The sequence below is a fragment of the Hyla sarda genome, chromosome 1, assembly GCF_029499605.1.
Source record: "Hyla sarda isolate aHylSar1 chromosome 1, aHylSar1.hap1, whole genome shotgun sequence".
Lineage (NCBI taxonomy): Eukaryota > Metazoa > Chordata > Amphibia > Anura > Hylidae > Hyla > Hyla sarda.
This window is the reverse complement of record NC_079189.1, coordinates 559,885,500-559,901,735: the sequence shown is the minus strand read 5'-3', so window position 1 is coordinate 559,901,735 and position 16,236 is coordinate 559,885,500. Positions and strand designations below refer to the sequence as shown.

Below are 16,236 nucleotides of genomic sequence, written 5' to 3'. Positions count from 1 at the left end.
GTGCTGCTGCCATTTTCTTTTTTTTACATGTTTTGTACTTGCCACAGCAGCGTGCACCCGTGTATTGGGTTTAGGTGCTGGCTACATTTTCAGTTTTTTGTTTTTTTTTTCTTTGCTGTGCAAATTTGGGGGGAGTGGCTCCCTCTGTAGCCGTGCATCCCCTCCCCTATTTTCACAGGAGGTGGTTTGGATCGTTAGTGGATCCAACATGTCACCCAGCCTGAGGTAGGTGAGTGTTTAGGGACCCATCCGATAAGAGGCCACCTCCGCGTGGTGGATGGGGGACACGTTTTGATCAAAAAGTGCGCTAAGAGCCTCCATTTTGTTGACCAAGTGTGCTGCTGCCATTTTCTTTTTTTACATGTTTTATATAATATATATATTTTTTTTATAAACATATTTGGTATCGTGGCATGCGTAAATGTCCGTACTATCAACCTATAATGTTAATTATCCCGTACGGTGAATGGAGTAAACGTAAAAAGTCCAAAAATGCAGCTTTTTTTGTCACATTTTATAAAAAAAAAAAAAAAATGATCTAAAAGTTTTATATATGCAAATGTGGTATCGATAAAAATTACAGATGACTGCGCAAAAAATGAGCCCTCATACCGCCCTATATACGGAAAAATGAAATAGATTACTGATTTTGTACAAAAAGTTTTTAGACTTCTTTTTTTAAGCGGTACAAAAATATAAAAGTATCTAACCATGGGTATCATTTTAATCGTATTGACCCACAGAATAAAGAACACATTTCATTTTTCCCGTAAAGTGTATAGAGTGAAAACAAAACCCTCCAAAATATGCAAAATTTTGGTTTTCATTAAAATTTCGGCCCTAAATTTTTTTTGGGGTTCGCCGTACACTTTATGGTAAAATGAGGTTTCATTACAAAGTACAATTGGTCACGCAAAAAACAAGCCCTTATATGGGTCTGTAGATGGAAATATAAAAGAGTTATGGATTTTAGAAGGCGAGGAGGAAAAAACGAAAACGCAAAAATAAAATTGGCCTGGTCCTTAAGGTTAAAATGGGCTTAGTCCTTAAAGGGGTTGTGCGCTGCCCTGAATTTCGGAGCTCCGCTCACAGCGTCTGGAAGTTCATTACTCCGAACGCTGTGTGCGGGCTTCCGTGTTCGCAGCCGCCGGGCATGATTTCACGCCCCGCCACTCGCGACGTCTCGCCCGCCCCCTCAACGAAAGTCTATGGGAAGGGGGCGCGACCGCTGTCACGCCCCCTTCCCATAGACTTTGGTAGAGGGGGCGGGCGAGACGTCACGAGGGAGCGGGCGAGACGTCACGAGGGGGCGGGCGCGAACACAGAAGCCCGCACACAGCGTTCGGAGTAATGAACTTCCGGACGCTGTGAGCAGAGCTCCGAAAATTAGAGCAGCGCATCAAAGATGTTGGTTTTTTATTTTATTTTATTTTATTTTTTTTTATTCCCGTTTCTCTTCCTGTTAACCCTGAAGATGCCGTGGTCAGTGCTACTGCTGCATAAATGGTGCCAACAGGGGGAGGGGGCTCCCTCTGTCACCCTTCTGATTTCCCTACGATGCAATCACAGGATTTAGATTCTGAAGCAGAGTCTGCCAGCTACGGTAACCTGTGAGGTCCAGCCACAGGCTAGCGCTCTCAAGCTGAATGTCAGCATATACTGACATTTATACCATGCTGCGCAACAGATGTACTGCAGTATAGTGTACCAGCAATCAGAAGATTGCAGTTTCAAGTTCCCTAAAGCGAAGTTCACATGGCCGTTGTGCTCCGGCCAGTTCAGGGTCCATTCGGCGTGGGGGAAAAACCGGAGCACAGTTGTCTCTGCAGGGTCTCGACTGATCACATTGACACCAAAAAAGGTGTCAAAATAAAATGGTTTTCAATATACACTGCTCAAAAAAATAAAGGGAACACTAACAGTAAACACAATGTATCTCCAAGTCAATCACACTTCTGTGAAATCACACTGTCCACTCAGGAAGCAACACTGATTGATTGACAATCAATTTCACATGCTGTTGTGCAAATGGAACAGACAACAGGTGGAAATTATAGGCAATTAGCAAGACACCCCCAATAAAGGAGCGGTTCTGCAGGTGGTGACCATAGTTCTCAGTTCCTATGTTTCCTGGCTGATGTTTTGGTCACTTTTAAATGCTGGCGGTGCTTTCACTCTAGTGGTAGCATGAGACTGTCTACAAACCACACAAGTGGCTCAGGTAGTGCAGCTCATCTAGGATGGCACATCAATGTGTCTGTCAGTGTAGTGTCCAGGCGCTACCAGAAGACTGGCCAGTACATCGAGAGATGTTTGGCGACGTCCGGTTTGGCGATGGGTCAGTAATGGTGTGGGGTGGCATTTCTTTGCATGGGGGGGGGGGGGGGGGCGGGGGGGCCGCACAGCTCTCCATGTGCTTGCCAGAAGTAGCCTGACTGCCATTAGGTACAGAGATGAGATCCTCAGACCCCTTGTGAGACCATATGCTGGTGTGGTTGGCTCTGGGTTCCTCCTAATTCAAGACAATGCTAGACCTCATGTGGCTGGAGTGTGTCAGCAGTTCCTGCAAGAGGAAGGCATTGATGGACTGGCTCGCCCGTTCCCCCGGCCTGAATCCGATTGAGCACATCTGGGACATCTTGTCTCACTCCATCCACCAATGCCACGTTGCACCACAGACTGTCCAGGAGTTGGCAGATGCTTTAGTCCAGGTCTGGGAGGACATCCCTCAGGAGACCATCCGCCACCTCATCAGGAGCATGCCCAGGTGTTGTAGGGAGGTCATACGGGCACGTGGAGGCCACACACACTGCTGAGCCTCATTGTGACTTGTTTTAAGGACATTACATAAAGTTGGATCAGCCTGTAGTGCGGTTTTCCACTTTGATTTTGAGTGTGACTCCATATCCAGACCTCCATGGGTTGATAAATTTGATTTCCATTGATAATTTTTGTGTGATTTTGTTGTCAGCACATTCAACTATGTAAAGATGAAAGTATTTCATACAATTCGTTCATTCAGATCTAGGATGTGTTATCTTAGGGTTACCTTTTTAATTTTTTTGAAATTACTTGTACTGTAAAATTATAATCTCTTATCCCTCACGGAGAATGCGGTTTTATAAAAAAAAAAAAAAAAAATTTGGTCACCTTGGCTACAAAAATGAATTAAAATGTATCACAATAATGGTGCCAATAAAAGTAGAGCTCACCCCTCGCACAAGTCTGTTGCAGAAAATATGTCATGGTGGTTTAGAATATGACAACATAATTATTATTATATATTTTTTTTGTTTTAAGGGATTTTGTTGTAAAAAGAAAAGCATTAAAAAGGTATATAAATTGGGTATTGCCATAATCGTACTGCCCGGTAGAATAACTATAACATGTCATTCATACCACAAGGTGAACACCACAAACACACACACACACACACAAGCAGTTTCAGGATTATACATTTTCAGATATATATTTTTTTGTTTAACTGAAAAATATCAGAAAAACAATTTAAGATTTTTTTTTGGTAATTTTCAATTTTAAAGTAAAATTTTTTTTAATTTCACTTCCACTTTGCTAACCCTTTAGGTGGTTTATAGGAATAAAGGCAAAGTTTGTAAATCTTGTGAATTCTTTGAGGTGGTGCAGTTTATTAAAATGGCTGATATGAGGGGGGGGGTTCTAGCATCCAGGTCTCTCAAATCCACTTCAGAGATGGTCCCTTTTTTTTTTTTAAATCTTTTTTGGAAGTTTTCATAAAAATTTGCTGCAATGCTTTTAATCTCTCTGACATCCAAAAAACTTAGGACACTTAGGATAATTCACATTCACAATACGTCTTCTTTATTAGCTAATGGATCTGTAATCTTTGTGTAAAATTTTGGACAAAATTTACCACTAACACAAAGGCCCTCACTTACAAAGAGTGGAGTGTAGTTTTTTGCGTTTTTTTGTTTGTTTGACAGGTGGTATTCCATGGTTTTTAGTATTGTATCTTGTATTTGCAGATTTTCCCTATGTTTTTTTTTTTTTTTTTTTTTAATTCTGGTGCACAAAAGAAAACTACTAAATCTACATCTACTCTGAAAAGCCTGTGTTTAGTAAATCTGACCCAATGTCTCTAGGATGCTGTGTATATTGATGCTGTGCTAAATCATTCATCTAAACCTTCATCCCGTCTTCTCTTCTCCCCAGGACTATCTTGCTGAGTGTGATCTCACTGCTAAACGAACCAAACACCTTCTCCCCGGCCAATGTAGATGCTTCTGTAATGTTCAGGAAATGGAGGGATAGTAAAGGAAAAGACAAGGAATATGCGGAAATTATTAGGTTAGTTTTACTGCGTGTAGTGAGGAGGATGTTAGCTGTGTACCATGAGGTAGAAGGCAGTATTGTAGTAGTTATATTGTACATAGGGGGCAGTATTATAGTAGTTATATTCTTGTGCATAGGAGTCAGTATTATAGTAGTTATATACTTGTATATAGGAGCAGTATTGTAGTAGTTATATTCTTGTACATAGGAGGCAGTATTATAGTAGTTATATTCTTGTATATAGGAGCAGTATTATAGTAGTTATATTGTACATAGGAGCAGTATTATAGTAGTTATATTCTTGTACATAGGAGGCAGTATTATAGTAGTTATATACTTGTATATAGGAACAGTATTGTAGTAGTTATATTCTTGTACATAGGGGGGCAGTATTATAGTAGTTATATTCTTGTATATAGGAGGCAGTATTGTAGTAGTTAGCTACTATAATACTGCTCCCTATGTACAAGAATATAACTACTACAATACTGCCTCCTATATACAAGAATATAACTACTATAATACTGCCCCCCTATGTACAAGAATATAACTACTACAATACTGTTCCTATATACAAGTATATAACTACTATAATACTGCCTCCTATGTACAAGAATATAACTACTATAATACTGCTCCTATGTACAATATAACTACTATAATACTGCTCCTATATACAAGAATATAACTACTATAATACTGCCTCCTATGTACAAGAATATAACTACTACAATACTGCTCCTATATACAAGTATATAACTACTATAATACTGCTCCCTATGTACAAGAATATATTATAATGCTGCCTCTTATATACAAGAATATAATTACTATAATACTGCCTCCTATATACAAGAATATAACTACTATACTACTGCCTCCTATATACAAGGATGTCTCTATTATAATACTGCTCCTATATACAAGAATATGGCTACTATAATACTGCTCCCTATGTACAAGAATATAACTATATTCTTGTATATAGGAGCAGTATTATAATAGTGACATCCTTGTATAAAGGAGGCAGTATTATAGTAGTTATATTCTTGTACATAGGAGGCAGTATTATAATAGTGACATCCTTGTATATAGGGGAAGTATTATAGGAGTTATATTCTTGTGCATAGAGAACAATATTAATGTAGTTATAGTGCTTTACATAGAGCAGTATTATAGTTGGTATATTGTTGTACAGAGAACTGTATTAATTAGGTATATTGTATATAGGAGGCAGTATTATAGTAGTTATATTCTTGTACATAGAAGCAGTATTATATTAATATAATTGTACATAGGAGGCAGTATTATAATAGTAATATCCCTGTACACAGGAGCAGGATTATAGTAGTTATATTCTTATATATATAGCTATTAGAATACTGCTTCCTATATAAATTTTTATTTTATTTTTTTTACAAAGGAGGCAGTATTATAGTAGTGATATTGATTTTAACCCTTCCTAGTTTTACCCATCATTATTCTATCTGTTGAAGTCTTAATCTGTTGTCCTCTTCTCTACACAGAAAACAAGTGTCAGCAACTAAAGCAGAAGCAGAGAAAGATGGCGTGAAAGTTCCCACCACCTTGGCAGAATACTGCATAAAAACCAAAGTGCCTTCTAGTGACAACAGCTCAGACTTGCTTTACGACGACTTATATGATGACGACATAGACGACGAAGATGAAGAGGAAGAGGATGCCGACTGTTACGATGATGACGATTCTGGAAATGAAGAGTCGTGACGCTCTCACCTGCGTGTGTTTATTCTCTCTCCTCTCACAGCCTGACCCTTAGACCTTCCTGCGCTCTGTTCCTCGGCCTCTCCTGCTGACCCTCCTTCCTTGCTGACTCAGGCCACAAATGGAGTAGCGTTTGCCTGGCTTGGTGTGCTGCTGGGCCCAAGCTATAGGATATAAAGAGACCAGTCTTCTGCTGTATAGTGCAGTTGCACACACTTGGATTTTTATTTTACCTTGCTCCATTTCTATGGACCTATCAAGGAGAATACAAGGGATGGGGGGAAAAAAGCACCTCACAGAATTTCTGAAATTCTTGCTGCTGACCTGCAAGCGTCGGTGCAACGCTATTCTTTACTTTTTAATTTCCTAGAAATCACTTCTTTCTCCTGCTTTTCCTGTTTATATACCTTTTTAAGCGATATTTGAAAACTTTAAAAAAGGTAAACAAAACAAAAAAAAGATAAAAAGAAAAAAAATTGAACTGACAGTCTGACTCGTTTGGTTCACGTTTCAACCCGTGTGGATGTTTTCAGACAGAAAAATTTCCCTTTTCTGCAATTTTTTTTATTTATTATTTTTCCATTTTTGTTTTCAGGTTTATTTTTATTCTTTTTCAACATAGTTTTGTAACTTTTTATCCTACTCCCATACAACAGACTGGAGTCGTCACTTCAGGGTCATCATGCCAAGGTCTAGCTCCAGTGATCATGTGTGTTCCATGTTACGTTTACCTCAGCCAGACCACCAACCCACGCCTGTCTCAACCTCAAAAACAAAGGAAAAAAAAATCTGTGATAAGGCTGCATTTCCAACGAGGTGTCTCTGCAGAGCCGGAGTGTGCGCTCACTACTACTAGTACTACTGCTGCTGCTGTTTGTGCTGATGGCTTTTTGTGATGTCATTAAAGGTTTGAAATAAAAAATATATAGATATATATACTGTATATATAAAGCTATAAAAGAAGCAGAGTATAGAACAGAAGATGCATCTTGGTTTGCGGCACAATTTTCAGCACCGTCTTGTTGCTACACCCTTTAAGGCTTCCCAGGAGATTTCTATGTGCAAAAGGTCATGGCTTTGCAAATTTATTATCATCTATAATCTTTTTTTTTTTTTTTTTTTTTTTTATTGACCTTTTTTAGACTTTTGTTATTCTTTCTCCTAAATATGTTTTTGTTTTTTGTTTTTCCTTCACATCGCCGGCACTCATGTCATCCCAACAGTTGCGGGGGCTCTTGTGGTATGTTTGTATGTGGGTATCTCACTGTTGTTAAGCAGAAGAGGACATAATAAAGTAAAACGGAAAAAAAGTAAAATTATTAGTAACTGATGCTCTTTCTGGTGTTACAGGTTGATAGCTGCCTCTAGAGATGAGCGAAGCTACAGTAATTTGATTTGGCGCGAACCTCGCGGCTCGGCGGTTACTGACATTATCCTGCATAAATTAGTTAAGCTTTCAGGTGCTTTGGTGGGCTGGAAAAGCTGGATACAGTCCTAGGAGAGTCTCCTAGGACTGTATTCACCTTTTTACAGACCACCAGAGCACCTGAAAGCTGAAACAAGTATTTGACCCCTTTTGAAAAACATGACAAAGTTCTTGGTAAAAAAAAAAAAACCTGGTTGGCAATCACAGAAGTCAGACTTATATTGTAGTTTGCCATCAGGTTTACACACCTCGGGAGGAAGTTTGTCCCACACCTTTTTGCAGATCCTCTCCAGTTCATAAGGTTTTGAGACTGACTAGGTCATAATGTCCCCCTTCTTGAGGGTACTTGTACGCTGCATGTGTTGCAGCACAGTACTGCAACATAGTGTGACGGTACTTTTAATCTGGGTTTATTTCTAAAATGGGTAGCTTTAGGGGATTAATTTTGTTTTACTTGCAGTGCCCTGAATTTGCGCAACACTACATTTATACTGAGTGTTACCCCTTTTTGTCGATCTCAGGAAGATTCTAGAAAAAAATACTTAACTAGCTTCCATCCGGTACCCTGATATTCTTTATTTTTCCTGCTTCAGCCACAAACGTTTGTTGCAGGTCCTGCCCGCTCAGCCAGTTACTGGCCGAGACAGACTACTGTTGCTGCCAATGATTGGCTAAGCTGGCAGGTCGAGCCCCCAGGGCTTCTCTCAGAAGAAGGCATAAGACCAGGCAGAAGGGAATAGGAGCTGTGGGAAACCAGAGCTTGGTAAGTATGTGTTTGTTTTTCTCGCCCACCCCAGCACTATTTTGTGACCTTATAAATTTTAATTGATACATCAAGCAAAAAAGTGTTTTTCTAAATTTGAAATTCTTTGCTTGTAAGAAAGATAGTCATGCCACATTTGTATTTGGTTAGAACCAAATAATGGTTCATTACATGTACAATATAAAAATTATGAAATAAGCCCCCACCTTAATTAAAAATGTTAACCACTCCCATTGTCCATCTTTTGAATTAAAAGGTGAGAAGGAAAAAAAACACCAGAAATGCAAAAATTTTTATTGTCCCCAAGGTAAATACATTCTGTGTCCTTAAGATAAATCAGACTTTGGAAATCGGCTCCAAAAAATCTGCTGTTTTTCTAAGGATAGGGGCTAAGATGTCTGATTGTGGGAGTCCCGTCGCTGGGACCCTGACACCACCACTGTTCAAACAAGAGAGGGGTATTGTAGGAAACTGTGGTCAGCATCACAAGGTATGGCCGCCGATCAGAGAGGAAACAGGAAGTGATCGGATCCATGGGGGAGGAGAACAGTACAATCACTGGGAATAGGAGTCGTCCCAGAAGATTACAAATTAACAAATGTTGTGCCTATTCACAAGAAAGGAAGCAGAGAGGAATCGGGCAACTCTAGGCTAGGAAGCCTGACATAAATAGTGCAAAAATTAATGGAAACCCTCCTAAAGGATAGGTTCTAAAATCCCATGGATTGTAAGATCAGAAACAACATGCTTTTACTTCAGAGCGATTGTGTCAAACTAATCTTATTGATGTTTTTTTTTTATTAGGTGGCTAAAATAATAGATGCAAATAACACTGTAAAAAGGACCTATCAGCCACTGTTCTGTGTTCCAGCAGGAATAAAGTAACCAAAGTAAAAATTGAATGGGAGCTCTACATAAAAACTGAATCCTAAGCCGAGGATACTGCGTTGCACTTTACCCGATGTGCCAAATGTACTGCAAGAAAAACAAAATACTGAAGCAGTCCTGCTAGGCTAAGGATAATAGAAAGAAAGAGAATATGTCCAATAAATACATTTTTAGATTTATTATACAATATTAAGTAGACAATATGATGTTATAAACAAAGATGTCTTTTGCAGGGCCCTTGCATCAGACAGATAATATATTTAAAAAAAAAAAGTAAAAATTATTAAAACATGTTCTAAAATATATTTAAAAATATCATGCACCATTGGTAAGTATATTTCCCCTATTTGGTGTATATCTTAATAGTTTGGTGGTCTCTTCACCGTAACTGGGGTTTTGTAACCAGGCAACAGGGCAATGTTCTCTCCGCAATGGGGGTACAGTGATTTATAACACAGTTAGTAAGTTGTCCTTTATGAAAATGGCTCGGGCGGCGCTGTGCCGTAATGTAGACTGAAAGTGTGGCTGTGCAGCACTGGAGTGTCTCCTTTAAAACTACTTTAGTCTGGCAGCACAGGGATATTTGTACAAAAGTCCCAAGTGGGATAAAGAGTTGGCACCTTGTGCCTCTTACCGGTATTACCGATATCGGATGATCGCTGCAGGGCATGTCCTAATTCAGTTTGCCGGCCGGCAGGATGAATGATGTTCATATAGTGCGTACTCTGCTTCTGGATTCGCAATGATGGTTATAGTAGTGTGGAACCTCAGATTTTGCCAGAATAGGGTATGGGTGCATGTAGTAAATTGGCTAGATGCGTTTCGGGGAGCAAGGTCCCCTTTTTCAATAGCTGCTACAGATAGTGGTGACTTACACAACTATCTGTAGCAGCTATTGAAAAGGGGGACCTTGCTCCACGAAATGCATCTAGCCAATCTACTACATGCACCCATACCCCATTCTGGCAAAATCTGAGGATCCACACTTCTATAACCATCATTGCGAATCCAGAAGCAGAGTACGGGCTATATGAACATTATTCATCCTGCTGGCTGGCAAACTAAATAAGGACGTACCCTGCAGCGATCATCTGATATCTGTAACACCTGTAACAGGACTTTTGTACAAATATCCCTGTGCTGCCAGGGTAAAGCAGTTTTAAAGAAGAGGGACTCCAGCACTACACAGCTCACTTGTCCGGCACCTAACCCCCACCCCACTCAAGGACACTTACGCAATAGCCCTATGCCATCAGGGTAGAGTGGGAAACGAATAGGGGCACTACAGCGATGCCGAGCACTTATATTGAACACTTACCAGCCACACTTTCAGTCTACGTTACGGCACGGTGCCGCCCGAGCCATTTTCATGAAAGACAACTTACTAACTGTATTGTAAATCACTGTACCCACATTGCGGAGAGGACATTGCCCTTATTACGGCGAAGAGACCATCAAGTTATTAAAATATACTCCAAATAGAGGAAATATAATTACCAATGGTGCATGATATTATTTTTTTATATATTTGATAACATTTTTTAAGAATATTTTTTTTTTTTTATACATATCTGTCTGATGCAAGGGCCCTGCAAAAGACATTTTGTATAATCTAAAAAAAAAAAAAATTGGACATATTCTTATACCTCTTTCTTTCTATTATCCTTAGCCTAGCAGGACTACTTCACCATTGTTTTTCATGCAGGAATAAAGTAAATGTCCAAAGCAGAATATCATTGTACCAATAGGCACTGTTTATTTGAAATCAGAGACCAATAACGTGTTTTGGAGGTACAGTCCTCCTTCCTCAGATTGGCATACAAAGTATTACACAAAGAACATATTTATAGAGCAAAATGGGTGCCAGATTGCAGGATTACCCTGCCCCACACAGCTCCTAACTAGCACCAGAAAATTGATAAAAAGGCAAAAGCAAATAAAAGCATACTGTATTATGAGTAACTTGCATAGAAAAGAAACATACAATATACATAAACATCAGAGATTTGTCATAACAACTAAAGGTCACAGCACGCCCGTTCACACCGTGAACTGGCAGTGCTGTATGGAAGCAAGGTTCATTAGAGACAGAGGAGAGAAGATCATACAAGACCTGTTACTTGTTAGGTACGCGTTGCCAGGACCGAGGTCACGTGGTGTAGTCCGAATCCAAACAGCGCTGGAGGACAAGCAGTACACTGTGATAACAATAATTTGACAGAGGTCCATAATTCCAATTTTGGGAGTATTGTTATCACATCCAAAGCAGAAAGGTACTTTGCTTTATTCCTGCTGGAACACAGAACAGAACTGATGCATAGGTCCTTTTTGCCGTGTTATTTGCTTCTTCAGACGGCCCTGACACTGCTCCTGTGACCTTTTGGGCTTTGCAGTTCTTCTCCAGGAATGTATTGGTACCCCTATTCAGGGGTGATAAGCGCTTATTATTTGCTACAAGGTGAGCGGCCATCTGTAGGGCCGGCGTTTGTCCGCCCCACCTCTCCACTTGGTGTCTTAGGTAATACACAAGGCGCAGTACCTCGTTTTTTCCATTTTATTTTTAAGGTAAAATAATAGATGTCGGAGGGGCAATAGAGATCGCTTATCTAGATTTTAGTAAGGCTTCTTACACTGTCCCATATAGAAGGCTTCCCAATAAACTGCAGTCTTCCGAATTCATATTGTTGAATGGATTAGGCAATGGCTGAGTGACAGACAACAGAGGGTTGTAGTCAATGGAGAATATTCAGAGCAAGGTCTTGTTACCAGTGGGGACCTAAGGGATCTGTACTGGGACCCATTTTGTTTAATCTCTTTATAATTTATATTGCAGAAGGTCCTGATGGTTCGTTATTGGTCTTAACAGGGTTGATGTTCTTGGAGGAATATGGCAGATGGAGAAGGATTTGGGTAAACTAGAGGAATGGTCAGAACTCTGGGCACTGATATGTGGATAAGTTCAAGATAATGCACCTGGGGGGTAAGAACCTAAGGGTAGAATATGTGATACAGTCCTAACCTCAGTGTATGAGGAAAGGAATTTAGCGGTCATTATTTCAGAAGACTTAAAGGGGTACTCCACTGGCCAGTGTTCTGCCTGCGTTCGGAACATTTAGTTCCGAACGCTGTACGCACACTGCGGGGGTAGGCCATGCCCCCTTGTGATGTCAGGCCATGCCCCCTCGTGATGTCAGGCCATGCCCCCTCAATGCAAGACTATGGCCAGTGGAGCACCCCCTTAAAAGTAGGAAGACAATGTCATATAGCAGCAGGAAATGCTGTATAGGGGGAGGTATTAGCAATAGAAAGAGGGAAGTGCTCTTGGGTGTATAGGGAGAGGTATTAGCAGTTGAGAGGGAAGTGCTCATGCTGCTGTACAGAGACTGTATCTCCAGAAGGATATAAATACTTTGGAGATAGTTCAGAGAAGATACTAAACTAGTACATGGACTGCAGGGTAAAACTTACCAGGAAAGGTTAAAGGACCTTATCATGTATAGAAGAAAGATGAGACCGAGGGGAAATTATAGAAAATGTTATACTGTATACATAAAGGGAATGAGAGATGAGATTTAAAAGAAGAAAAACTACCACAAGAGGACATAGTTTTATATTAGATGGGGAAAGGTTTTTTTTTAATCAACTTGTGCCATAAAGTTATACAGATCTGTAAATCACTTCCATTAAAAAAAAAATCTTAATCCTTCCAGTACTTTTTAGGGGCTGTATACTAAAGAGAAATCCAAAAAAGAAATGCATTTCCTCTGCTGTCCATTTTAGGAACTGTCCAGAGCAGCATATGTTTGCTATGGGGATTTTCTTCTGCTCTGAACAGTTCCTAAAATGGACTGCAGAGGTCAGCAGAGAGCACTGTGGTCATGATGTCAGAGGAAATGCATTTCTTTTTTGGATTTCTCTTTAGTATACAGCCCCTAAAAAGTACTGGAAGGATTAAAAATTTTTTAATGGAAGTGATTTACAAATCTGTTTAATTTTATGGCACCAGTTGATTAAAAAAAAAAAAAAAAGTTTCCCACAGGAGTACCCCTTTAAACTCCTTCACTGTATTTGCAGTTACCACTTCTGCAGGAAGGCTATTCCATGCATCCACTACTCTCTCAATAAAGTAATACTTCCTGATATTACTGCAGAAACCTTTCCCCGTCTAATATAAAACTATGTCATCTTGTGGTAGTTTTTCTTCTTTTAACTCTCATCTCTCATTCCCTTTATGTATACAGTATAACATTTTCTATAATTTCCCCTCTGTCTCATCTTTCTTCTATACATGATAAGGTTCTTTAACCTTTCCTGGTAAGTTTTATCCTGCAATCCATGTACTAGTTTAGTATCTTCTCTGAACTATCTCCAAAGTATTTATATCCTTCTGGAGATACAGTCTTTGTACAGCAGCATGAGCACTTCCCTCTCAACTGCTAATACCTCTCCCTATACACCCAAAGGCACTTCCCTCTTTCTATTGCTAATAGTATGCCTTGTATACAGCCCCTAAAAAGTACTGTAAAGATAAAGATTTTTTTAATAGAAGTGATTTACAAATCTGTTAAACTTTCTGGCACCAGTTGATTAAAAAAAAAAAGTTTTCCACGGGAGTACCCCTTTAACCCCTTAAGGATCGGGGCTTTTTCAGTTTTTTCATTTTCAATTTTTCCTCCTTAACTTTAAAAAATCATAACTCTTTAAAATCTTCACCTAAAATTCTATATGATGGCTTATTTTTTGCGCCACTAATTCTACTTTGTAATGCATCAGTCATTTTACCCAAAAATCTATGGAGAAACTGAAAAAAAAAAATCATTGTGCGACAAAACTGAAAAAAAATGCCATTTTGTAACTTTTGGGTGCTTCCCTTTCTACGTAGTACATTTTTCGGTAAAAATGACACCTTACCTTTATTCTCTAGGTCCATACGGTTAAAATGATACCCTACTTATATAGGTTTGATTTTATATTACTACTGAAAAAAAAATCATAAATACATGCAGGAAAATTTATACGTTTAAAATTGTCATTTTCTGAGCCCTATAACTTTTTTATTTTTCCATGTTCAGGGCGCTATGAGGGCTCATTTTTTGTGCCGTGATCTGAAGTTTTTGTCGGTACTATTTTTGCATTGATCTGACTTTTTGATCGCTTTTTATTCATCTTTTCATGATATAAAAGTGACCAAAAATACGCTATTTTGGACTTTGTAATTCTTTTGCGCGTATGCCATTGAACGTGTGGTTTAAAAAGCGGTATATTTTTATAATTCGGACATTTCTGCACGTGGCGATACCACATATGTTTATTTTTATTTACACTTTTTTTTATTCTTGGAAATGCCGGGTGATTCAAACTTTTATTAGGGGAAGGGATCATTGAAAGGGTTAATGATTTTTTTACACTTTTCTTATTCCATATTATAGCCCCTAGAGGGGGGGGGGCTATAACATGGCATTTACTGATCTTTAACAATGATTGATGCATCTCCCTAGGAATGCATCAATCAGTGTTTTCGGCAATTGAATGATCAAGCCTGGATCTCAAGCTTGAATCATTCAATCGGCGATCATACTTCAGGAAGCAAGGTAAGAGACCTTGCTCCTGAAGTATAGCTGTTCGGGATGCCGCGATTTCCTCGCAGCGATCTCGAACAGCTCCCTGAGCTAGCCGGGCACTTTTACTTTCGGTTTTAAAGGGTTAATAGCTATTAGCGGCGGGTCCCGGCTTCACTAAGACGCTGGGCCCGCCGTGATATGATGCGGGGTTACCGTTATATCACGGGAGCAGGACCAAGGACGTTCTCGAACGTCCTTCGTCCTTAACAGGTTAAGCATGTATGGAATAGGCATAAGGCTATCCTTCATAAAAGATAGGGATAGGCATAAGGTTATCCTTCATATAAAATAGGAATAGGCATAAGGATATTCTTTATATAAGATAGAGATTGGTATAAGGCTATCCTTCATCTATATATATATATATATATATATATATATATATATATATATATATATATATATATATATATATATACTATATGTGTGTATGTTCCAGCATCACTTCAAAACGGCTGAAGATATTTCGATAAAACTTGGCTTTTACAATCTTTATATCACAACTCAGCCCCAGCTGAGGGCGGGAAATGAGGTTGAGATATGAGGACAGGATATAATGAGGGGATATGAGGTCAGGATATGAGGATGAGATATGATGAGGGGATATGAGGTCGCGATATGAGGACAAGTACTTCCTCCTATGTTGCTTTTCCTCCCCCACAAGGATTAGGTAGGGGAAAAACCGCGCAATGCTGTGTACTCGGCTAGTATAAGATAGAGATAGACAAAAGGCTATTCTTCATATAAGATAGGGATAGGCATAAGGCTATCCTTCATATAAGATAGGGATAGACAAAAGGCTATTCTTCATATAAGATAGGGATAGGCATAAGGCTATCCTTCATGTAAGATAGGTTTAGGCATAAGGCTATCTGTGGTGGACCACTGGTGTATGGTGGGACCATGGGTGTAGCGGTGTAGGTGGCGGGATCAGATGGTATTAACCCCTAGTGTTTGTGATGCCAGAGTGGTTTTTGGTACCGGAACCACATGAACGGTATCTCCGCTATTCCAATGGCTAGTTAAGGAAAGGAGAGTGAACAACCAGTTATGGTTTAATGGAGGCTTTACTGAGTTTAAGACAGATAGTATTATCTTCACAGCTAGGCCAGATTCCCAGAGAGGTGGCCAGGAACTCAGAAGACCTCGCAGCTTGCTGGGACCAATTATACTTGTAATAGACTTGAGACAATTATGTTGAGGCTTGACTATATGCAGGACTTGACTACTTGTGGTGACAGCAGACATAGACGTTTAACTTACTGGAATGACTGTAGCCTTGTGGCCTACTAGGCAGCTGATCACTAGCACTGAGATCTATGGTGTTTGCTGTGCTCAGTAGCAGATGGAATATGATCTGAGAGAAATTGTAATGGCCGCCCATTTATATAGTGGGGGCTGGACTAAGGCCCATTGGTCAAGCTGCGGGTCATAGGTTAAACTGGTGCTCTCTGGAAGAACATGTGACAACAAATCATGTGACT

The 16,236-nt window shown here is 39.6% G+C and overlaps 1 protein-coding gene across 3 annotated transcripts in view; it reads left to right on the top strand.

Moving 5' to 3' along the window:
- Positions 1-7,212, top strand: part of UBE2R2 (ubiquitin conjugating enzyme E2 R2) — a 49,769-nt gene extending 42,557 nt beyond the window's left edge. For all 3 annotated transcript variants that reach the window (XM_056542702.1, XM_056542695.1, XM_056542684.1), the window contains 2 exons: positions 4,192-4,326; positions 5,838-7,212. In XM_056542702.1, the coding sequence (XP_056398677.1) occupies positions 4,192-4,326; positions 5,838-6,057 (355 nt within the window). In that variant the 3' untranslated portion in view covers positions 6,058-7,212. The remainder of the gene's footprint in view (positions 1-4,191; positions 4,327-5,837) is intronic.
- The last annotated feature ends 9,024 nt before the right edge of the window (positions 7,213-16,236 follow it).